General features: G+C 42.4%; 1 protein-coding gene across 10 annotated transcripts in view; it reads right to left on the reverse strand.

Moving 5' to 3' along the window:
* Nucleotides 1-490: 490 nt before the first annotated feature.
* The window catches only part of MICAL3 (microtubule associated monooxygenase, calponin and LIM domain containing 3), a 152,917-nt gene continuing 129,909 nt past the window's right edge, over nucleotides 491-23,498 (reverse strand). For 6 of the 10 annotated variants that reach the window (XM_066319448.1, XM_066319447.1, XM_066319444.1 and 3 more), the window contains 6 exons: nucleotides 23,310-23,417; nucleotides 22,506-22,599; nucleotides 8,896-8,961; nucleotides 6,460-6,559; nucleotides 5,461-5,534; nucleotides 491-5,376 (listed from right to left, as the gene is read on the reverse strand). In XM_066319448.1, coding sequence (XP_066175545.1) covers nucleotides 5,192-5,376; nucleotides 5,461-5,534; nucleotides 6,460-6,559; nucleotides 8,896-8,961; nucleotides 22,506-22,599; nucleotides 23,310-23,417 — 627 coding nt within the window. In that variant the 3' untranslated portion in view covers nucleotides 491-5,191. Of the gene's footprint in view, nucleotides 5,377-5,460; nucleotides 5,535-6,459; nucleotides 6,560-8,895; nucleotides 8,962-17,517; nucleotides 17,569-22,505; nucleotides 22,600-23,309; nucleotides 23,418-23,498 lie in introns of all 10 variants that reach the window. The other 4 variants (XM_066319446.1, XM_066319440.1, XM_066319449.1 and 1 more) reach the window with 3 other exon arrangements.

Raw genomic sequence — 23,498 nt, forward strand, 5'->3', positions numbered from 1 at the left:
ACCTGGGAATTCCCCCACCATCCTTCTTACAAAAAAAAAAAAAAAAAAAAAAAAAAAAAGACTGCATAGAGGCATTAATGCAATTCTCCCATTATTTTACTGAATGCTGCTACACCAGCATCAGATGTTCAGGCTAGTGCTGCATCCTGAGGACGTGGGCTTCAGCTACAAAAATGAAATGCTAGTTTATACAACACAATTTATATTACCTTCATCCCTTCTTGGCTACTTACAGTAACTTCACTGAGAATCTAAAGAAACAATATAGAATATGTACATGTACTGAGGGTGTATCATTGATTTCTTTGCATCAGATAATTCAGAGCGGCTGAGAGTGAACCAAGAGAGAAACTGAGGCCAAGCCCTTTAACACCCAGATTTATCTCTAAATCACCTCCTCTCAAGTTCTCATCAATCATCAACCAAGGAAGAGACAACAGAGGAAAGAAATGACAGTGCCACCAACAAAAAAGAAAAAATAATTAATGACTTTATTTTTTTTTTTTTAGTTCAGTTGGCCATCTGAGGTGCTAAAATCTCAACACCAATGAAGCAAGTGTGCATAAAAACAAATGATAAATCACAACCAAAGAGAAGAAAACAGGCTGGAACAGAGTTGGTTTTGTACAGGTAGGGTATTCGCTTTTCTGTTAACGCTCCATACATGCCAACCGTAAATGCCTTGAACAATCTGAATATCAGAGTTCACGTTCATACAAAAGGGCAGATGCCAAAGCAACTCCCTTTGCCTGGATTAGACTTCACACACACACGCATGCACCCACAGATACAGAGTACTTAAATTACTGCAATGCCATCAGAACGTGGCATCCTCCCCTTCACACCTGCTTTCAGGGACATCCTCCTCTGCCTGCTACCCTGCCTAGTACCTGCCAAGCAGTCCTCAACCAAAAGCAAGAACTTTTGGAAAGCTTCTCATCTCTGTTACTTTGCAAAGGTCAACAGCCAGCAATCTCTTTCTCTGTGAACTATATACAGGCTGGTTTTTAGTATGCTTTAGAGCTCTCTTCCTTGCAGACAGTGACAACTGAAATTCCCACTGCTGCTTTTCAGTTTGCACATGGGAGATTTTACAACGCAACACCCCTCTCAATCCACTGGTGTGTGGTGTAAACACTTAATGGAAAACTCATTTTAGAAGAATGTTAACCAAACAAGATGTAGCTGCTCACAAAAGGGAACTGCCAGCTGCTCTAGATCATGCTGTCTAGACCACTTAGAATACTTCATAACGTTCAGGATTAGGATATATAAAAATATTAAAACCCACCAGAGTGCACACAAATGTGGTGACTAGCTCTATGCAAGCACCATGTTCTAACAAAGGCCTAGGCATTGCACAAAACTCAGATTCTTGACCGTGGGGGTAGCCCAAGGATCCACTGGTGCCTTTACATACAAACAAATATTTACAGAAAATGCAGAAATGGAGAGAGAAAGACAGACTTTCAAAACTTGCGGTTTGCTCTAAAATATGTTCAGCAATGCAGTTTATAACATGCCCTAGTGAGACCAGGGGACATTGGTTAACTGAAAGAAGGAATATGTCTGAAAGTTGGAGCTGAAATGTCTCATCACCTCCCCACACATTAGTTCTCTGAAGCTCAGAATTTTACAGCCAGTTGTGACTTTTTAATGAGAATATGGTTAAAAGAACAGAACAGTTTTTTAAAAGAAAGGTACTGTAAAAACGGCAGATTAGTTGTTCTGGCAGTCCTCACTCCCCCATCTCCATTTGCCTCCTGGGCATTTCTTTCCAGGAGCTGGAAGGAAATGGTTCCCCTCCCTTCCCCGCGGGGGGGTGAAGTGCTTGCCCCATCCTCAGTGTGCCCATTTCAACAAACGAACACGGCTCAGGTTCCAAGCTCGGCTCTCTTCCCACCTGCTGCCAGCCCCGGCTCAGGCCCACGTCACCTGGGGACAGCCACCTTGCGTGCCCACCTCTGGGGAGCTGAGGGGTCTCCTGGCTCTCCTCCCACGGGAAATGGACACACGTCATTGAACGCACGTGGCCGAGTCGCTGCTGCTGCCAACGGGGGCAGCGCAAAGAGCTAGAACCTCCTTGGGTTCAGATACAAATACGGAATCTTGTGCTCACGAGAGCCTTCTTCAGCTTTAAAAATACAAAATTTGAATTAAAAATATTCAGAGAGTAAAAAACCCCACTATCTGATATGCAAGTTATATTCTTAAAGTGCAACTGAACAGCAAATAACAAGTTGTGCCTTTTACAACCATTTTGATATAAAAAGGCCTTTTAACATTCCCTTTTGTGTATTTTTAATCAATTTGTATGTGCGATGTTAGCTCTTCGTTTTCATTCTTGCTGGTGGAGGCCTTCAGCACAACCCAGAGTTTAGGGTTAGACTATGTGGGTTTTCTGTGCAATAATGTATTACACCCTCAAGTGATCTCATTCTTCAGCACTGCAAAGATCTGGCCAATGTCCCCCAGCATGAAAGGAAAAGAAACCATCTGGTGTTTCTTCTTCAGGACTTTTTTCTGTTCTACAGCTCACATTCAATGACCTTTTGTTACAAGTTAGATGTGGTCCATATACCCAGTACACTAGAAAATGGACTGAGGTCAATTCTCTGCACAAGACAATTTACAGTAAACTTTCTGTCTTTCTTCCCTCTTCCTGCACTCCAGCTTCCACCGGCCCCTCCAATGCAGACTGTGTGAACAATCATTGCCAGTTTGACTAGGGCAGGAGGCCCTGCACCAGCAAACGGGAGGGAATTCTGTTTGTTGGACACCCTTTTGGTAAAGCCAACACTCCAGGATGCTGGTATGGCAGGTACCACTTGCTAAATACACACAGTTATGAAGTTGCACTGCAGCTGCCTATCTGTCTGCTTGGTTCCACGAGCATCTGAATTTAATTTGTAATGCCTTAGCATTAAACACTAGATGGAATAAAGGGAGAACACTCTGGGTGGAAAACACGTGCCTCCACAGCCAGCATTGCTCAGAGTCTACGTGGACACTCCTACCCACTCTCCCTCAGCCGGGGGCATTCTCCCAAGTCAGAGGCGAATTCAAATCCTAGACCTTGGCTTACAGGAGACCACTCTGAAGGAGGTAGAGAGCCAACAGCAAGAAACCATGCAAACTTCTGTACCGGGGCAAAAGACTGAAGGATGTTCAGCCCTGCTGGAGTGCCTGGCACCGGCAGTGTCAATTCAAGCTGGAAGAGCCAGGACGCTGTACAAATATGCTTGGGAATGGGACACGTTCTCAAAGACATCAGAAAGCAGCCTTGGTACTTCTTTAACAGAAAAAGAACACAGTCAGCACCCCAAGGAAGGAAGCCCTCTGGACACATCATGTGAAGGATGGGACTCATCCCCAGTGCACGGTGCTGTGTCAGCTCTGCAGGATGGGTTAAGGGCACGGTTTGCCCAGGGAGTCTCTCCCACAGGGAATGGTGCTGAGCTGCTCAGTGCATATCCTGCTCATCAGATATTGTGTGGTTACAGGACCCTCCTGGCTGAAAAGCAGCAGATTTACTAACTAGGCCAAAAGGAGCTTCTTCCAATAGATGCAGCAGGAAACGTGCTATTTTTGTTCTCATGGAAATCCCTCGAACTGTATCAGGACTGTGAGGAGCCCCTCTTTCAATGAGAAAGAGATACATGGGATATTTCTACCTCACAGTATTGGCTTTCTTTTTATAAAAATGTAAAATTGAAATAAATATAGGTTTGTTAGTCCAAAAGAGAGAATCTGGGATGTGGAAGAAAAGGACACTAAGAACACAAATAGATTCTTAAACTCCATGAGTGCACAGGATTTCTTCACAGAGCAAAACTCCTAGGGCAGGATGGCATCCATGGGTACATAAAGGCTGCCCTTGCTGTGAAGCAGGGACCAATCTGCAGTAGTGTCTTTCTCTAACAGAGTTAAAACACTCCCTCCACAATCAAATACGTGTAACAATCAAATTATTAATAAGAACACTAATAAATAGCCACAGGTAACAACGTCCAGTAATTTTGAAGTGGAAGTTGTAGGATGCAGCAGGCACACACACCCATCACTCGTCCATTTTTTTTCCTAAAAGATATAAAAATGAATCTTCTTTCAAGTATTAAAAAAATAAGTTAATTGACATAAAAGGGTCAAAGTGACTGAGGGCCCAGGCAGGTCTTAAGCTTCGTTTCCAATGTGCAAAAACAAAATACAGAGAACAAAAAAAAAAAAAACCAAAACACTGAAAAGTCTTAATGGTGGTTCGGTCACTTAAGGGCTTCTCCCTTTTTGGGGCCTAATAACCAGGGAATGCTGCCTGGGAACACCCCTGCCCCAGCACACACTTACCACTGTCCCACAGCAGTATTTTCCAGTGTCAAAACAGTCACAATAAAACAGAACAAGTAAGCCCACCAGTCTCTGAGCTGTGGCCATGAAGACTAAGGCCAGCAGTAGCTGTCTCTCCAGTGTGTAGCAAAGCAGATGGGCATCTTCCCTCTCTCTTCTGCTCCCCTTGTTCCTTACAAGACTTAGGAGGCTAAGGTAGGGAAAGAGTCCACTGATGCCCACTTCTCTCCAAAAACCACGAGGCAGAGAGTTCCATCACATATAGCAGTATCTCCTCTGTCTTGTATTTCTTCGTATCCATGCATAAGGATCAACTGCAGGTTTCTTTGGTGGGGAGGAAGACTAAAGCAAAGAAGGTGTTGCCCTGGGCTTCTGGAGCTCTCTTGGACAGCTGACTCCACTGCTACAGGCTGCTGTGGTTTTTCAGGAAGGGCTGCCACTTCCCTCCCTTTTATTAGAACTGGTGTAGTAAAAACAGGAAAGGAACGGACTGCCTTAAATCCAGCGTAGTTAAGGGTACTTCTCCCCTTAACCTCCTTCCCCACACATGGATTATTCCCCCCTCCCTCCTACCACACACACAAAATATGGTCCATCGTACAGGACCTCAGGGAGACTCCACAGTCTCAACTCATTTCTTCAACTTGGCTTGCAGACATGTAAAACTTAAGCTCCTGTGGAACCAACACACTTATCAAAAGGCTTCTGAGTGCTTCAGACCAAATCCCTGCATGCTGTTGGACCACTCGGAGGTTTCCCCTTCAACATCTTCCTATCCATGGAATTCTGGCAAACTCAGGGTAGGCCAACTGGACAACACAGACCAGCAGAGGTAAATGTATTAAGCTCAGGACCAGTTCAAGCTAAAACCTTTGGAAAGCATGACTGCTTCCAGGTCCTTGTCTTCTTCTTTTTCTCGAAGCCGCTGCTCCTCAAGGAGAGCCACGAGGGAATCTCTCTGCTCCACCACTTCAAGCATTTCATTCAGGATCCTCTTCTCCTCCGAGAGCTCCTCATCTGTTTTCAGATGATCTACAGAGATACCAAAAACTATCAGCATACATGAGGCCATGAATCCATGGAATCAATCCACGAAATATTCCCTTTTGCTCTCACCTTCTACTGCCATCCTCTCACGGAGCTCCTGCTGCAGTCGACTCTGTCTGTCTTCCAGTTCTAGCTCCCGAGCACTGATAGGAAAAGAGCAGAAACCCAAGTTGAAGGCGTCTTAAAATACTGCATATGTTGCTTCATACTCATGCTCAGTTTCTTCTCCCTCTCTCTAGATATCTGCTGTGCATTTTACCAATCTCGTTTGGAACAACTCTTAAATAACTTAAGATATATAACTGTATTTTTAAAAGATTTAATTGCGCTTTTAGCATTTCAGGTTCTTTGCCTTCAGCTACGAAGTGCAATGCCAAAAGTGGAGCAAACTAAAAACAGAGCAGAGTCAAAGAGCAAATAAAACTGCAATGCTTCTACCTGTCCCCTGCTACTTCCCAGTCTAAAACCAAAGTTACTTATTAACAAATTACTTGTTACTTAAGGAAATGTCAGGCATTGCAAACATCACCTTGGGACTTCTCTGCCACTAAGGCCATCAGCTTCCACATTGCCACACACTCCAAAATGGATTTCAGTGAATTTGCACAATGGGAACAGAAAAAACCCAATTTCATTAACAGGAAAACAGCTTTACCATCTGAACCCACATGAGAGGCATTGGGATCCCACTGAGAAAAGAGAGCCACATGGCAAAAATGACTGCATTAAATGCTTTTGGCTATGCTTAGAAGACAATTTTACCAAAACCAGAAGGAGTCCCACATTATTTCTGCATAGCTCAAAGACACTTGCATAAACAGCATGTGTTTTACACAAGAACAGCATGAGAAGAGCTCACATACCTGTACTTCTGCATGTGCACAAATAATTGGAATAATTTCATCCCTTACCACTATTATTCCTCCTTCTACCACTCCTTTAAAATGTACTTGGACTCCTATCTCAGCCTAAGAGGCTGCTGACCTCCAGGTCTTACAGGGAAGACAATACTGACAAATCTTCCACTACTGTCTGTGACAAAATCCCCATTTTCCCATATTCACTCACAAGATCATCAGTTCAGACTCGTAGCGAACCAAGGCATTCTTCTCCTGCACCAGCTTGAACCACTCCTGCATCAGCTTGGGGTCATCCTTCTTACCCATGCCTGCCAAAAAAGAAACCTGGTGAATTTTCAGGTAATGCCCTGCAATCCTTACAAGCCCAAACTGCAAAAACAACAATGGGGCAAAATGTGCAAAGAAAGCCGAGCAAGATGCTGCCAGAGCACTCCCAAGCCGGGTCCATTCAGTTTGCCTACAGCACTCAGTTGAGTGGAAATCACCTCCAAAAGGATTCTCTTCTCTTTGGAGCCTACTTATTTTTTTGTTTCTGATATTTTTGTGATTACTTGTTTCTTCCTCACTCTTACTGCAGAAAGCCCCAATTTCTACAAGTATTTAATTTTTCCTTTCATTAGAAGAATTTTATAGATGCTCATACCAGCTACTTCAACATATGCTCATCAGACAAGAGTTCAATTTCCACTCCATGCGTTTTACCTTTATTTTTTTTATGTCCTCAAGTTTTCCTTTTACTAGCCAAAAGTAACATCTTGTCTCTTCTTTTTTCAACAGTTAAGTAAATCTTTTCTGACTGCTCCTCCTAGCCACACATATCTATTCATCTTGAAGATCTCCCTGCACAGTTAACACAGAAACTAATTCTACTGACCAGTGCTAGAAAGAAAAGGAACCCTCAGACACATTTGCTAATGTATGAAAGAAGAATAAAGAAACCTTGGGCCTTGACCACCTGGTACAAAACTCTTAGCTGGTCCTTTTATTTTAGAAAGAACTCCTAAACTTATTCAATAGTCTACTGATAAGTCTTGTGTCTGTCAGGAGTCATGTGGAATAAATGCAGAATGCTGTTCCCAAAGCCTTCTGTTGGTACTTAGCAAACACAAGAACTTACAAAGGAGGCTTCTCCTGGCAAGGTCTTGGTCTGGGCCACTTATTCCACACTGAACCACCTGCATCTGAATGCTGTGATTTACATCAGATCCCATCAAGGCCAGTGGCAAGGTTCCTGCTAATAATGTGGAAGTAGAAGCAGGAGCAAGGCCTCAAATCAAGCTCAACAGCACTTTTGGATTGCTGCATCCCATCAGCTTACGCTGCACATAACCTAGGCATCCCAAGGTAACTAACAGCCCTGTCTCTGCTTGTTATCATGAATATGTACTCTCTACATCAAGAACAAAAGCTCTCAGATAGTCCGTCTAATGCTAAAATAATCAAGCAGCAAGCTTACTATTCAAACTCCACGACACAGACACATCACAAATACCACATTATTGACTACTTAATTCACGCCCGTGCCCTGCCTCATCCTCAGTATGCCAGAGAAGCGCTGCTCTGCAGTTACACAAGGGAGAGCCTACAACTCCTAGTAAGCTGCAGCTTGGGGCTGCCTTTCCCCTGCCTTTGGAAACACGTCATACCAGCCCCTGGGGGAATACCAGGCTCTGTTGTACCACCCTAAGAGCCCCCGGCTCCGTGGACTTGATACCAGTGTGTTGCTCAGTTCCAAGCATTCCTTTCTGAGCATCTCTGCACAAAATGCCCAATGTGGCGACAGGAGAGGGAGACTGTACATGCAGATGTCCAGTGCTGTGGCGCCATGAGAACACTGGGAAGTCTCCCCTTCCTTTCCGATGCCAGGATGTAATAGAAAACAAATGCCTCGAAGAAAAAGCCAAAAACACAACGCTACTGACCTATGAAATTACGTAAGTATTTTTAAACAGCCAATGAGTAGAGGAATGATGGGAGGATTGGAAAGGGAGCACTGACAACTGATGTGAGGGAGGACCATGGAAAGCAGGTAAGTGGTTAGCAAAATTACACCATGAACACACATAAACAACCCCTTCCCCATGCCTTGGCAATGGAAACTCTACAGCACACTCCATTTGGGATAGTTAAAGAATGCACTCAGCAAGACAGATGAGGGAGAACTAGTCTAACTTCAGGTCTGTTGGTTTTTAAAGTTCAAGGATGTTTTTCAAATCAGTCCTTATAAAGACACAGTATTCCTTTAATCCCTATATGCTAAGTAAAAGGCCATATTTAAGGAAACAGATTGTCGTCCCTTATCCCACCTTCCAAACATCTTTCAGGAGGAATAGAGAAATTGAAGCCACCAAATGAAAATAGAAACTTTTGAGCGTAACACTTCTGGTCCCACAGCTGCTGCCCATTGTCCCTCCCAGTCACTGCACCTCCTCTTGCACAGCTGGGACTAGCAAAAGGGATACTGTACCTTTAACAGCTTGCCACAGGCTCAGAGAAGCTGGTTACCAGGTAAGCTACAGACAAGGTTGGTTTTGGGGACACAGCAAGAAAAGGGCTGGGGGCCTTGTGGTCACTAGCTGACTAGTGCTGCTATGAGAACCCAGCTGTGGGCAGGGAGGACACGGGGTGTGTGAGGTTACGTTACCTTCATGGGCACAGCAAGGGCAGAAGGAGAGAGGTCTACGACGTGGTGTCCCGCCATTGGGCTCAACTTCAATAGGACCAAACGAGGAAGAGGAAGAGGCAGGAGAGGAAGAGGAAGTTGGAAGTGGAACGGAAGAGGAGGAAAGGGGTGAAATAAAAGACAAGCAAAGGACAAAAAGCATAAGAGTGAGAAAGAAAGGAAACACAAGAAGAAAAGAAAAAATACAAGAAATGGAGAAGCAGAAACAAGGGATACAGTCTACAGATGAATAATGTCCCTAATAAGCACAGATAACAGGTAAGAGGTAGACTGAGGTACTGGTGAACTCTTACTGAGCTGTCCAAATACCAGGCAGGAGGTTACTGTTACTGCACTTTTCCTAATGTACAGTTCTCAGATGCAAGGTCTTTAACCAAAAGGTGTGTGACCCAGATGTCAGGACAAGTAGAGACATATATTTCACTTCTGCTGATAAATGTCAGATTTCAAACAGGGTTACAGTAAGTCTTGCCTGCATGCATAAGACACCAGCTGTAAGCAGCCACCCTACCTTAAGCTCTATCAGGACCATGCTCTTATCACCGTGGCAGCATCCACTGATGGTAAAAGTGTCCTTTGTAATGGAATAAAATGTCTTCAGACAGGGAACATCACAGGGAGAATCTGATTACCATGGAACCAGCCTGCCAGGATCTACTGTGTCAACTATGGTGAGTACCAAACTGGATTGTCGTGCTTAGGGTGGAAAAGGCTTTTACACGGATAAAGTGATCCACATCAGGGTCTGCAGGGGCAGTGACCAACTGAGGACTCTGCAGAGTTAAACCAGCAAATGTAAAGCTCTCCCTTGGTGTTCTCATCCCACAAAGCATTTTAAAGCTTACAAGTCCTGTTAGCATCAGTGATTTACAGAACCTTTATCATCTTTTTCCATCAACCAGTGAAGGACAAACATTTCTCATCTCTCAAAAGGTTCAGCTGTTTTACCACGAAGGATTTGCCTTTCAGGTTTACTTAACATTACAGAGCTAAACAGGAGGCAATAACCAATACCACTGACAGTTACAGGAGAATGTGCACCAGGGAGATGATGAACCCTGAAATGTCAGAACTACCAGAACAGAACACTTACTGGGCTCAGGGCACAACTGCATTTATCAAGAGGAGGCATTTCTGTGTTGGGAAAAGGCATAAACTCCACAACAATGGTATGGTAAGAATAACGCTCATTTTGGAGAAGTCAGCAGAGTTTGATGTTTGTGGTTCAGAGAAAGCTCTACAAAATCAGAGTACCAGTGAACTGGGAAGGTTTTAGAAGGGACCATCACAGAACTAGACCAGCACATGGAGGACACACTGGAGCAAGAGGGAGAGCACACCAGCTTCAAAGCCTGTGACTGAGCAGCACAGCTTTCTCAGAAGAAGAAACCTCTGTACTGGAAGCAGGAAGGGGCAACATTAGGAGAGGTGCCACAGCTGGCCATAGGACAGTCACAAATAAAGCATCATACCAACAATAGTTGAGAAAGTACCAGAACATTAATTACAGCTGTTCTGAATTTTCCAACTTCTTCATTTAAAATAGAAAAATACTAAGGCTTTTTTTCCTACAACTGCCATTTCACAGATCAGGTTACAAAAGCAAAAACAAACAAGAAAAACCACAAAGGTATGGTGGAGAATATGCCTTCCACACAAAGCAGAGCATTTAGTGCATGATACTTGTTAAGCATTTTTAAATAAAATGGAACAGGCAACTGGGGTCAAGCATCATAAAGTCACCCTAAGACATTTTCCCATCCTATCTTATTCAAAATTAGTTCTTTAAGCTAAAAGCTTTAATACTCTAACTTGGTCTAACCACTGTTTTGAGGGTGGTCAGGGAGATGGAGATTTAACTGTATGGAAAAATCCATTTCTTGCAGGGCTTGAGATTTCATTCAGAACTAGGGGCTGGGGCATTTGATACATTTCAAGCCATGGACATAGAGACTTGGTGAGGAACTTCCAGTTTTCCACATTTGAGCTGAAAACAAATACCCAGCATGTGAAAATGTCATTCATCTCATTGCAAAATGGTCACAAATTACAAGCTTTTGTCATCAGTAATCAAGTGGTCTGATACTAGCAGAGGATCCCATCTTTGGCCTCCAGTAAAAAGCCCCAGGGATCACACAGCACCTGACTAATAATGGAGCTCACTCCCCACAACTCCCCACAACTGTATTTTCCTCCCTTGCTCTTAGTTATCTTCTTACTCTTGTCTAAAAAAAAATTGTCCTTGAATCAAGTTACAAAGTCCACGTTATCTACACTAGTCCTGCTACTAGAAAAGTCAACATGTTTTTTTCAGTAAGATAATAAACATAACCTTTGCAATTAAGATCCTTTCCAGCTACTCTAGATGTAAATTACAGTTAATTACACATCAGTGAATACAGGTTATGATCATTGCAATTACTTTGGGGAAACAAAAGCTAAATAATTAGCAAGGCTTTAGAAAGTCTTCCTTATGTATTGGAATTCCTTAACAGCAAGAACAAAGTGTAACCTGAAAACTTACTTCCCATGGTTCTCTAAAGCTTATTTCATGGTTTATTGTTCCAAAAACCATTACTAATCCTACAGTAAATGTTATTGTTGTTGTTATTATTATGTTTTTGTTGCTGTTTAAAGAGGAGAAATCACCACCTCCCAGTCTCATTGAATTATAAATAGGATCATCACTGCAAGACAAGTTTTCTGGATGTGGAGCCAGGGCCAGATAGGGAAAAACCCATTTGTTGTGCAAATTAAAGAAACCTCAACAAAGGTAACCCCCCTGTCTGATTAAGTCTCCTTCACCACCAACATATACTGACACAGGTCTTCACCCACAACATGGAAAGAGTGCTGCTGGCAGCAACAACACCTGCTGAAGCACTCTGTTTGGAAGGAGCTGAAGGGCAAGAGAAGAAACATTTCTGTGACCATTCCCTTAGATTCCTCCTGTGCTGCCAGCAGGAGCCTAAGGTGTGTATATAGCCTCCGGACAGAAAATTACCATTTTTTTTCACCAGAGGGATAAAGCTGCCAACAGACTGTCACGAGCTGCTCCCTTTGCAGTGCCACAAGCCAACTCTTCTTCTGTGTAAAGCCTTGGCAGCAGAGCTCAGCAGTCCAAGCTGCTGGCAAGCCAGAGCATGGTTTGGAGGCAGGAGCTGCAGCTTATTAAGGAAAGGAGTGTGCCCCAGTTCCTGAGCACACTGAACATTCATGAGAGGCAGACATGTCCCATCAATCAAGTGACTGGAATTACCTTCCTTCTGTGTAAAAAAGCCACAAGAATGCCTTTGTTTGTCACAGTACTCTTGAGAGATTGCAGACTTTACTACAGTGATGGAAACCAAGAGCCGGGTCAAGAATAAATACCATAGCTTCAAAGTCTCTTCAAAACAAAGACCAGAAATTGTATAGCCACTATAAAATATACCTTCATTTTCACTGTACATTGTTCTTTGTTACAGAAGCCACATTGCTGCATTTTTTTTTCTAATCTTTATTTACCTGCTGATTAAAGAGCAATTCTTCAGACTGGTTTTGTCCTTTTCCTCTCTAGCTCCATAAGACTTCTTCACAATCAGAAGCACAGTGGTCAAAATGATCAACCAGGATGAAGAAAGCACAGCATGAAGTTTGGGGTGGCAGACCCCATTATCCCCAGGCTATAGCTCACACAGCTGACTCCCTTCACTATTTGCCCATTTCTTTAAAATGAGAGCTGTGATGATTTATGAGAAGTGGTGAGTCATTGCAAGTTAAATTTACTTGAACAGCAAGTGGGTCACATCCTTCACAAGCTCTGCATATCCAGAGACTTTGATTTCTATATTGTTGACTAATTGTGGTGGTTTGGAAAACAGCAACACTGTCAGGAAAATCCAGCTCTGAGGCCAATCTCAGTTTTGTGGCTCTTGCCCTTACAAGCTAAAAGCACTTTGGAAATTTATTCTACTAACAAATTCCTTATTCATCCCTTATTTATCATGGAAACTAAAAGCTCTGATTTTAAATCAGTGCTTAAAATATGGATCAGTCCAAAAGAGATCAGTAAGTCAAACAGCACTGATCACAGTAAATGTGTTCTTTTCCACCCTTAAAAACATCAGGTTATGGTCAGAAACCCAAGTGCTGAAAAATAAAGCAATTCTAACTTTACTATTTGGTGAAGATGTTCAACAGCAGTGTTGTTAAAAACCAAGGACACAGAAACACATTCTTGGAGAACATCCACAGAACTGCAGGTTGAGAAAATGTCCCACAAGCACATCATAGTTTATTAAATCTGGGTCAAACTCAATATCCTCATCAGTACAATCACTAGAAGAAACCTGGGGAAAACTCACAGAGCACTGAACTGTCATGCAAACTGAACCACTTTTATTTATCCAGCAGAAGGGAATGGGGGAAAAGCAGGGAAAGGAAGGGAAAAAATGGGGAAAGTAATGCTTGGAGCAGAACATACACACAAAGGACTCCAGAGAAGTCTTCTGCTTCTACTAGACCTTGAGCACTTCAGAATACATTCAGAATGAATACAGTCCTGAACTGACCCTGTGTCTCAAAGACTGTTGTTTTTGTGTGCAGAAAGAAGCAGGTAAATGGCAATTGCTTAACAAGTACTGGTACTTAACAAGCTCTGCTTATCAAGTGCTCTTTCCTGCTCAAAATTTACAGCAAAGAAAACAAGTTACCAATTCACTTCAGTGTCAAAAACAGCTGCAGACTTCGAAAACAATGTTTATCTTACAACTCCACTCCCCTTTCAGAAGAGCTGTGTTTGCCAATCACAAGAAATAGGACTGATCCCACTTGAATATATCAGACTCCAGCCTTGCAGAGTTAGACATGCAAGACTTTAAAGGACATAGTAAGCTCAAATGTTTTAAATAGGTTTAAAAATAGATGAAGCTGTTGTAGAGTGTGCTTTAAACAGAGTACAAAGATAAAAAAGAAACCCAAAATAATTGCACTTCCCTGCCCTGTTTACCTGATGTTCTAAGGCTCTTGTCAAGAAGGAAAAATCCATGTCTGAAATCAACACTATCAAATGTACCAGCTCTCTTCCCTGCATCCTTCTTGCCTGTCTTGGCATATTCCAGCCAAGAAAAAGGCAAGATGGGATTGTGTGGCTGTTTGTTTAATGATTACCTGCTAGGTGCAAGGAAAAGGAAGCTGCTCATTTGAGTGCAGAGGAAACCATGGAGGTACTTTCCAGAGGAAGACAAGGAGCCAATGCGTTAGGAGGCTGGGACTAAGGAGCCAAGGTGACTAAGGAGCAGACAAAGGAGAGGGGAAAAATGGGTAAGGGACGAAAGGAGAAGGCAGATTTGAGAAGAAGGCAGGACCTAAAATTTACAGACGAATAATGCTGGGCAGCAGAGGGAGCCGAGCCCAAAAATTTTGGAAGAAATCCAAAGGCTGGGATTTAGACTGTGGAGACTGTGTCAGTGGGAAGATGAGACCAGGAGTAGCTAGTGGAGAGAAACAGGAGGTCTGAAGGGTAGAATGCTAGGATTTCTTTGTCAAAAAGGCAGGATTAAAACTAAATGCCTGAGAATGAAAATGGAAGTGGGGTAAGGAGCTCTGGATGAAATAAGACAGGATCAGGACAAGAACTGACTCAAAAGAGGGAACAAAAGGACAAAGTGTATATCCACCAGACCAATGCATCCTTCCACTGTTTGGGTTAAAATCCAAATTTTCAAGTCTCACTATTCCACAGCTGCCAACAAACATCTATAAAAGCCACTGATTGTGTCCCATTTCCTCTCCATAAGGATCCACCCAGAAGACGACAACCTAATTATTCCATAAGGACATGAGACAGCTCTCTGTGGTGGATCTGAAGGTTATAAATCTGTTGATACATCAATATAATATAAAGTCTTAATTTCAGCTGACTTTGCAATCTTTGTAATGCTCTTTTAACCACACCACGCACACAATACACACAGAGGAATAATTACTCAGAATTGAAATGTGACCATCTGTAGCGTGAAATGAAACATCTGTGTTACAGCAACGGTACAAAACATTTCAGAACAGGAAGAGAGGATTATGACATCTGAGCAGAGCAACTGCGCTAGTTAAGACAGCAATCTGTAATCCTACACAGTGGAAGTTGACCAGGATGTCAGAAGTTGCCATTCCCCTTGCAGAAGTTATTGTGCAATCTGTAACAACTAAATATTACCAGTTTACAGATAACTTTACAAAGTGCTTTGCTATTTTTGTTAATATTCTATGACAGTCACACCCATGCCTCAGAGACATGAGCTGCTGATAGAATAATTAACTTTGCAGCATCCAAGCTGCCTGCAGTGCTCAGCAGGACCTCCAGGGATTTTAATGGCACTCCACCCAGATGCAGTATCCTGCACAGACATGTTAATTTTGAAGCTGAGCTCTGTATCTGCCACTTGAGCTGACAAGTACCACCAGAAAAATGTATCCTTCTGGCAAAAGTGTTCTGGCAGCCCCAAAAGCAAATATAAAGCAAATTACAGAGGCAACAAAATAATACTATAAAGCCACATACTCCAGGCTATACTGGCTCACTGCATTTAAAGGGATACTGCCCAATACAGTTTCTTTAAAATTTGTTTTGAAAACAGTGCTTTTGAGATAAGTAAAAATTTGACAGTGTTTTAAGATGTATCAGCTGTTTTTAAAATAACCATGAATATTGCCTCTGACTGTTAGAAGCCCAAGTGACTGAGTCACCATACAAATAAAAGCAGCCTGCTCAAAAACCACCACTCTGAGATGACTGAGCTCAGAGAAATGGAAAAGCAAACACGCAACAGGATAAAAAGCAAATTCCATTTCCAATTAAGATTTTCTGCAGCACATCGAATTCTTTTCAGTGACAGTGTCCCTTTAAGTGAAGATGATTTTGCTTTTCTTAAAGGCACTATTAGTGATTTTGAGGAGATCGCTGTCTCTAAAGAGGCATTAGGAGCAGAGGCAGGAGGAGGGAAAGGTGTAGTGGAGATTGCATTAAATAGGGATAAGGGTCTGTTAAGGGTAATTCAGCATCAACCCTTTTACAGCTCCTACTCTATGCACATGAGTATGGGCCAGCCCTGGTGGATAAAACCAGGCAGAGGGTTTCAAAGTCTCTCTGCAGGAGACAGCCCGGGAAAGAATGCCAGAGGGACTGAACAGTGAATGAAGCACAGGGCTAGCAGAGGACCATCACATCAAAATTAGCACAGGGGAACTGGGCAACAAATCAGATCTACTAAGGAGAAAGTCTTCCATTCTGAACTTGCACTTGGGTGGAGATGCTGAACTCAGGTGAACGTTCTTCCATAAAAGTCTGTTGTGCCACGAGTAATTGACAACAGATAGGTACAGGTAGATACTATGTGGGACAGCCTCCGTGAAGCAGGAGAAAAAATGGCTGTTAAAAACCTGGGCAAGAAAATATTTGAAGGATCAAATACAGAACACAATGAAATCAGGGAAGACTTCCAGGGATGTGTCTTGGATCACACCTAGAGCGTGTGGATCTTTCTCTCTGCAGAGCTGGTCTGCAATGCAGTCCCTCAAAAAAACACAAATCAAGCAACTTCCTACTCTGAAAGAGAAACGGAATGAGACCCTCAGATAACAAGGCAGCAAAACAGAGTTTGCTTTCTCTTGGATCTACTGACAGACAGATGTGTTCACTTCATAAGAACAGATTTTGGGTGGTTAAACTAGCAAAGGAAATTTTAATTTTCAAGATAGGCAAACACTAATCAAATGCCATTTGCAACCAAAAAGTTAATCACCTACTAAGGGACTCAGGAAGTCACATTAATTAAAGCAAGGCCAGAACTATGGTATAGAGTGGTGACCAGATTCTTATGTGAAAATGGGAACTAAACACTGTAATGTGTGTTTAGCACTAAATGGGGTATTAAAGCAATAGCATAGCGAGAAACTTAAAAGCTGTGTAATGATGCAAACTGGATTCCAGCAAAAATGACTTGAACTCTTAACAGCAGATTATTTTCTAACCTTACAGTAAGACCAAACAGGAAAGAAGACATATCTGTCATCTGCAAGTGTTTCCAAAGTCCCTTGAGGGAGCATTTTTGTTTTGTAAGATCAGCAACACACTCTGGCTTCTTTGGAAGAAAAAAAACAAGCCTCAGAAGGGCAAGATGGAGACGTGGCATGACTAACCCTCGACAGTGCTGTTTGCTCTTGCTGTCCTCCTTAAGATATTTTCCTAAAGAAAACTTCAGTCACAGAGGTGGACTTTTTAAAGAAACAACAACAGCAACAACAACAAAAAAAAAAACAAAACAAGCTTCCACTGCTAGCAGGGAAGGTGGCTGGAGTGAAAACAGTAAGCAAATTTAGAAAAAAACCAACGCTGTGAAAAATAGAAGAGGGAGCCTACACATGGTTTGTGGAACATGCCAGGATCTCCTGTTCCTGAGCTGGAAAAGGGGTTCTGCTATCATCAGTCATGTGCAAGGACTGTTTCTTCTTGTTTGTGAGCCAAGGATGGGAGAAGTAGGTGAAGGGAGGGTGGGGAGGAGTGTCAGCAGGGTTAGTGTCAGCAGGAGGTTCAGCCATACATACCACCCAGATGCAAGTCGATGAGGTCACTGTAATAAGACTCTCCCCAATAGTCTACAACAAGGAATTGGTGAAGACAGAGTTATTGAGTCAGATACCCACCCTAGCCCCATACAATCAAAGCAGTATATGAGAAAGACACAGAAACACAAAAAAGGCCAAACAAGAGACAGGCAGCTCTACACATGGGCACACGCACACATATATATGTACAAAACACTGCACTTCTCTCTTTCTCTGTATATATACATATATGTACATACACAAATATATCACAAACATATATATTGGGAAGATGAAGAGAAAATTTCCAGCAGGCAGGCAAGGACTTCCAAGGGGAAAAACCAAGAGGTTTACACAGAGACACTTCACCTATTCGTGTTTGCAGCAGTACCTGTCACTGATGTCTCTCATGTTCTTGCTGAGAAAAGCAGAATTAATCCTGTTGCTTTGGAGCTGAGCAATATGTCAGAAGGAAACAGTGTAATTTCTTAGGACAGCTGCAGGAAAGGTGGAAGGGTTGGTTTCTTGGAGGTGAGTGAATGAGTGGAGGATGGTGTATGGCACACAGGTGGAGGCACTGAGTGCCAACATGAATGGCAAACACTCAGGGGTAGGAAGATGGGATTGTGTGTTCCTGCTGATGCAGCCTGTGCCAGGGAAGAACTGCACAGCAGCTTTCAGGACACAGATGTGCATTTCCACAGCCTCTGTGCCAGGGAAGAACTGCACAGCAGCTTTCAGGACACAGATGTGCATTTCCACAGCTGCTAGAGACAGGTGTACCACGAGTCTAGCACTGTGGAACATTTCGTTGGGAGGAGACAGATGAAGTACTGAGAGCAATATTTCTCACTGCATATGATTCATTTGATGTAAAGAATGTGGCTCTTACACTTTTCAGTATTGAGCTGACAGTAGATGTTTTCCAAGCTCTTAAAAATTACTGTCAAGGTTTATGCAAGAGGGGGTAAAAGAAAGATTCTAAAAATTTCTGATTGAACATATTTTTAAGTTAATGATTGAAAAAAAGAAAAAAAATCACAGAGGAAATCCAAGTCATTAGCATGTCCAAACAGGCGAATGCACTATCACACAAAGTACTGTTGCATTAATAATATTGTATTACCTTCATTAACTCATTCAAAGTGTCTCTGGGGACATCACAGAAAACTGAGAAAATTCTTCATTGAGATGCTACTTTACATTGTAGTGAAATACTGTGATGCAATAGGAAGGGGGCAGGGAGGAAAGGAAAACAAGGGATGACAGCAGCTTAGAGCACCTGTGTATGACAAACTTACCCCTGAAATAGAGCTTACACTGCCACTTGAAATAGAGCTTACCCTCCTGATCATTCGTTCTTGCTCTGAATGCAACTATCAAAGGCTGAGATTCTCAAAGATAAGCACAGAGAACACGTTAAGGCAATTAAGTCATCATAGACTGTGAGATTTTCTGAATCAGAAACTAAATGTTAGATTGAGCATTCAGCTTTTGAAAGAATAAAAGACCAACTGTGCCATGCCTGAGGCTGAACTAACTTAAAAAAAAAGGAAAGACAAGGAGGTAGCCAAGGAGGTACAATTATTTTGTCAGAATTAAAGTTGATGGTGACCTCTAAAATGTTTCTGAGTTTGATTAGTTGAAAAGGAAGTGTCACCCTATAAATATTCCACCTTGAAAAATAGCAGATAAGGTGTGAAATTTCTGGAAAGAATATTGAGCTGTCTGTACCTATTGCTAGGATCTAAGGCTGTAGCCTCTCAGGAAGACAGCAGGTCATCACTGTGAAGAATTTATTGACAATCTTCTCAGTACAAGTTACTTGCCAATAACATATTAAGGATGATGCAAAATGGATAAAATATAGAAACAAAATTATTCTCAGAAAATAAATTTTTATCTATAGAATTGATTTTTGTTCTTACCAGTGGAACTGAAAAATACTTTTTTCTAGAACTGGAAAGTGGTCCACACGTAAGAGATCTGAGGAATTAAAAGTTAGTTGAAGACCTCTACAAAAGAAAATTTGCAATTCTTTACAGACAGGAAAGATGACTAAGATGCAATATGCTGCAAGATGATAAACTACATAAAGAAATAGTTCAGATGGCTTTGTCTGTCTTTTTCTATAATAGAAAAAGAAAAGAATCATTGCAAGTTAAAGAATTCTGTTTCTTCAGTCTGGATTTTTAACTTGTACGAAACTACGATTAACAATACCCAAAACTTCATATTTAAATGCTGATCAGTAAGTGATTTTTTCTTCCCCTACAGGGAAGGAACCTGAAAATCCTATTCGTTACAGAGCCTAATACATTGTCCCAGAACAGTTAATACTGGCTGCTGCCTATGGAAGAGCCATTATTTTGATGGTGTACTGCAATCCTCTATTTATGTGGACAAAAGTGCACAGCAGACATATCTCCCAAGCTCCCCTATTTTTCCTCCTTGTACAACCTTATAAAGAGATTTTTTTTTTTTTAGATGGCAACACCACTTTACACACTGCCTTTCCCTTTTTGAACTTTTGTTTTTGTGGCTTCGTTAGGGGAGGGACTGATCAGAGACAAGAGCATGACTCCACACCTTTACACAGCAGTCCTTGCTGAATGTAGTGGTCACTGTTGGGTCCCATTGCAGATGACAGAAATATGATACTTCCCTCTTGAATAATTAGTGGATGTTGCCTGCAGAAATTAACTTTATGGAATGGGATACCACAAATCTCAAAAAGAAGGAATTCGGTTATTTTTATTGCAAACATATGTAAAATATCTGGAAAAGAAGAAGTTGATGGGAACCCTTATTATCTCTACAACTTCCTGAAAGGAGTTTGGAGTCAGGTGGGGGTTGGTCTCCTCTCCCAAGTAACAAGCAACACAACAAGAGGAAATGGCCTCAGGTTGTGCCAGAGGAGGTTTAGATTGGATATTAGGACACATTTCTTCATGGAAAGGTTTGTCAAGCCCTGGAACAGGTCGCCCAGGGCAGTGGTGGAGTCCCCATCCTGGATGTGTTTAGAAGACTGTGGATGTGGCATTTTAGGGACATGGTTCAATGGTGGGCTTGGCAGTGTTGGGTTAATTGTTGGACTCATCATCTTAGAGGTCTTTTCTAGCCTAAAGGGTTCTATGGCCAGGCAAGAGGACCTAGAGAGGTGAAGCATGGAATTGATTTATAATCTTGTGTTTCAGTCAGCGCAGATTAGAACATGCTTTTTTTCCCCTCACCCCAACAGAATGTGTTTCGCGCTAATCTCCTGAAATAAGGGGAAGAATTTAGGATGGTGAATTCTTTATGTCAGAGTTAAGCTTCTGCAAACATCACATATGACCTCTCGAGAGAAATACTTCGCAAGAGCAAACCATACCCAAGAGACTTCCTGAAAAGAGATCCCTTTTGCAAAGCAGGACCCACAGTTTCACAGATCTCCTAGGAAATTCACAAATGCACAAGCTTACCTAGGACTGCTTCCATTTGGGAGAGCTGGGAGTGAGAAGCTATTTATCCAAACGTTTATTCTGCAGTCTCCCATATAAAATTGTAATTCTTACTCTTACTCATATTCTGTCCTCTCTGACCATGTTTTAGGCATTCTATGATAGAAAACTCTATCATGAATAATATTCTCTCAGCTGCTAAGATTTCCCACTTGTGCTGGCATGTCTTACATGAAAGTCATTCAGCAACTTAATAGCCAAGATTATTTGGGCTTCCAGATGAAAAGAAGCAAAATGAAAAGAACCATCAGGAACAATGGAGGTGAGGTTTTTTTTTTAAGTGCAGTAACTGGCAGGCCAGAGAACAGAGTGAGGCCACACAGGAACACATAGCGTAATGAAGGAGGCAGCTCAGCAAAGACAAACTGCCAGTTTGCACAAGCCTATTTTTTTGATCCCACAAATGAAAAAAGACATCCTGATCATAAACATATCCAAGTCCTCAAGACTGTTCTTCACACCTGTAGTACCTATTTGCTTTGGTGAGTACTCAGTCCTGCTTCTTTGGCACACCCTTGTGGAGCACCAGACATACCTAATTCTGGCTGATGAGTAACTAGCAGGAAGTCACAACAGAGTTTTTCTCTGGTGTGCCCTCACTGCTTAATCGAGCTCCATCTTCAGAGACATAGATATGGCTCTTTGAGCAACAAGCAAACATCTTCCAAACATCTGTTCCACTGTTGCCTTTTCTGAACTTGGACCCTTGTGATCAGGTACATAATCCTGGCCTTGTCAGGTATACACACACTGCATTTGCCTGTTGGATATTTGACTCCTTGCAAATTGAGGAATTTTTTTTCCAAATCGTTAAAATTACCATCAGCATTACCCGAACCAGGTACTCCTCCACTCATATGCTTGCCAGATCAGATGATACTCATTTAATTTAATTTCAAGTCCACACAACATTTGTTTAAACAGCTTGACATGGATACCTTTCAGTGCACATGTGCACTTCTGCTCTGCACATCTTTGTCAGAAGCAGCCAGTGTGCTGGGCTGTGCAGTGAGGAAGATGTTCTGTGATGGTCCCTTGTAAGGACACTACCTTGATAATCCAACACAATAGAGAGAAAGCACACACAGTTTCACAATTATTTCCTTCACACACAAACGGGGTTGTCTTAATGTGACAACTTTGTGTGAATGGCAGCTGGGAAACCCCTGCAATGTTCTACCTGTAGGATGCAGTAATATGCAGGAACAGTCAGCCATTAGTAGTAGCTGGAGAATTACCTCCTACACCTCAAGCAGAGGTAAATTATGAACTCAGTCTCTGCCAATAGGGAAGTCCCAGAATTAGAAGAAACAGAGGAAAAACAAGGCCTCAGAAAAAGAGTAGAAAAGGGAGAACAGATTCACAGTGGGCTCAGTCTCTAGCCTATAATGGTCCAATTGCCTCTAAAATCCAAACAGCTACAAATTACTGCACAAGCACTTGGTAAGAAAACAGGGAAAAAACAGACCAGGCTGTGATGGATACCTGCTTCTCCTCGAAGGGCCTTCTCCACAGCAACTCCTCTCTCCTCGAGTTGCCTCTGCTTCTCTTCCACTTGTTCCAATTGCCGCTGGATAATCTGTTCAGAGAGGAATGGAGCAGAACTTCACCAAAGCAATACTCTTGCTCTGTCTGCAGCACACATCCAGCACTAAGAGATTTCAGTCAGATTTGCGTTTTCAAAAACAAGTATTTGTATTCAACAACACCCTGTTTCAACAGTAGTCATCACAGATTCTGGTGACAACATCCTCCCACCCTGCTCTATCCTAACTCTTAAATTTGCAAACACCTCGATATTCATTTTTTTGCTTTAACTCCTATCACCTTCCTGAACACTGAACTGAAAGATGCTACTCATTCAGCTGAGCCCCTGCCTTGAGTTTTTGACAAATCTCATTACCTCTAGATGATGTGAACAGTTTCCCAGCAGACTCTCTGGTAATTACAGGTTAATTTGAAAACACATCACCCACCAGCATAACCTAGCAAAGCAATGATAGGTGCTGCTTCATCAGGCATTATCTGAGTATCACTGTGCATGATGGTTCATCCTTGCCCAGCTAGAAAAGTGTTATGGGCATGATTCTTCTCACTGTGAAATTCTCATGAAAGGTTTCAGCCATCCTTCACTTCTCTGTGGCGTGACATGAAATTTGAAAGAGGGAGCAGGAGCACTCATGCAGAAAGAGAGAATTCTGTTCTGATACACTCACAGGAATGTCAGGATCAGGGTGCTTTCACACAGAGCTATCTGTGTGCCATGACAAGAGGCTCATGAGACACTACCTGAGCTCTGTGTAACCTCTTTAGCTCCTCTTGCTTGGCTTGTCTGCGGGCAGCTTTCTGTACCCGCCGCGTCAGCTTGGCGTTCAGCTCCTCTTCTGTGTAGGCTCTCTGAAGGAAGGAAAAACAGCAGCAGGTCTTATTTATATGCTTAGAGATACAGGGGCAGGGATGACCATTTTCTCTTCCAAA

The sequence above is a fragment of the Sylvia atricapilla genome, chromosome 5, assembly GCF_009819655.1.
Source record: "Sylvia atricapilla isolate bSylAtr1 chromosome 5, bSylAtr1.pri, whole genome shotgun sequence".
In the NCBI taxonomy this organism is placed as follows: Eukaryota; Metazoa; Chordata; class Aves; order Passeriformes; family Sylviidae; genus Sylvia; species Sylvia atricapilla.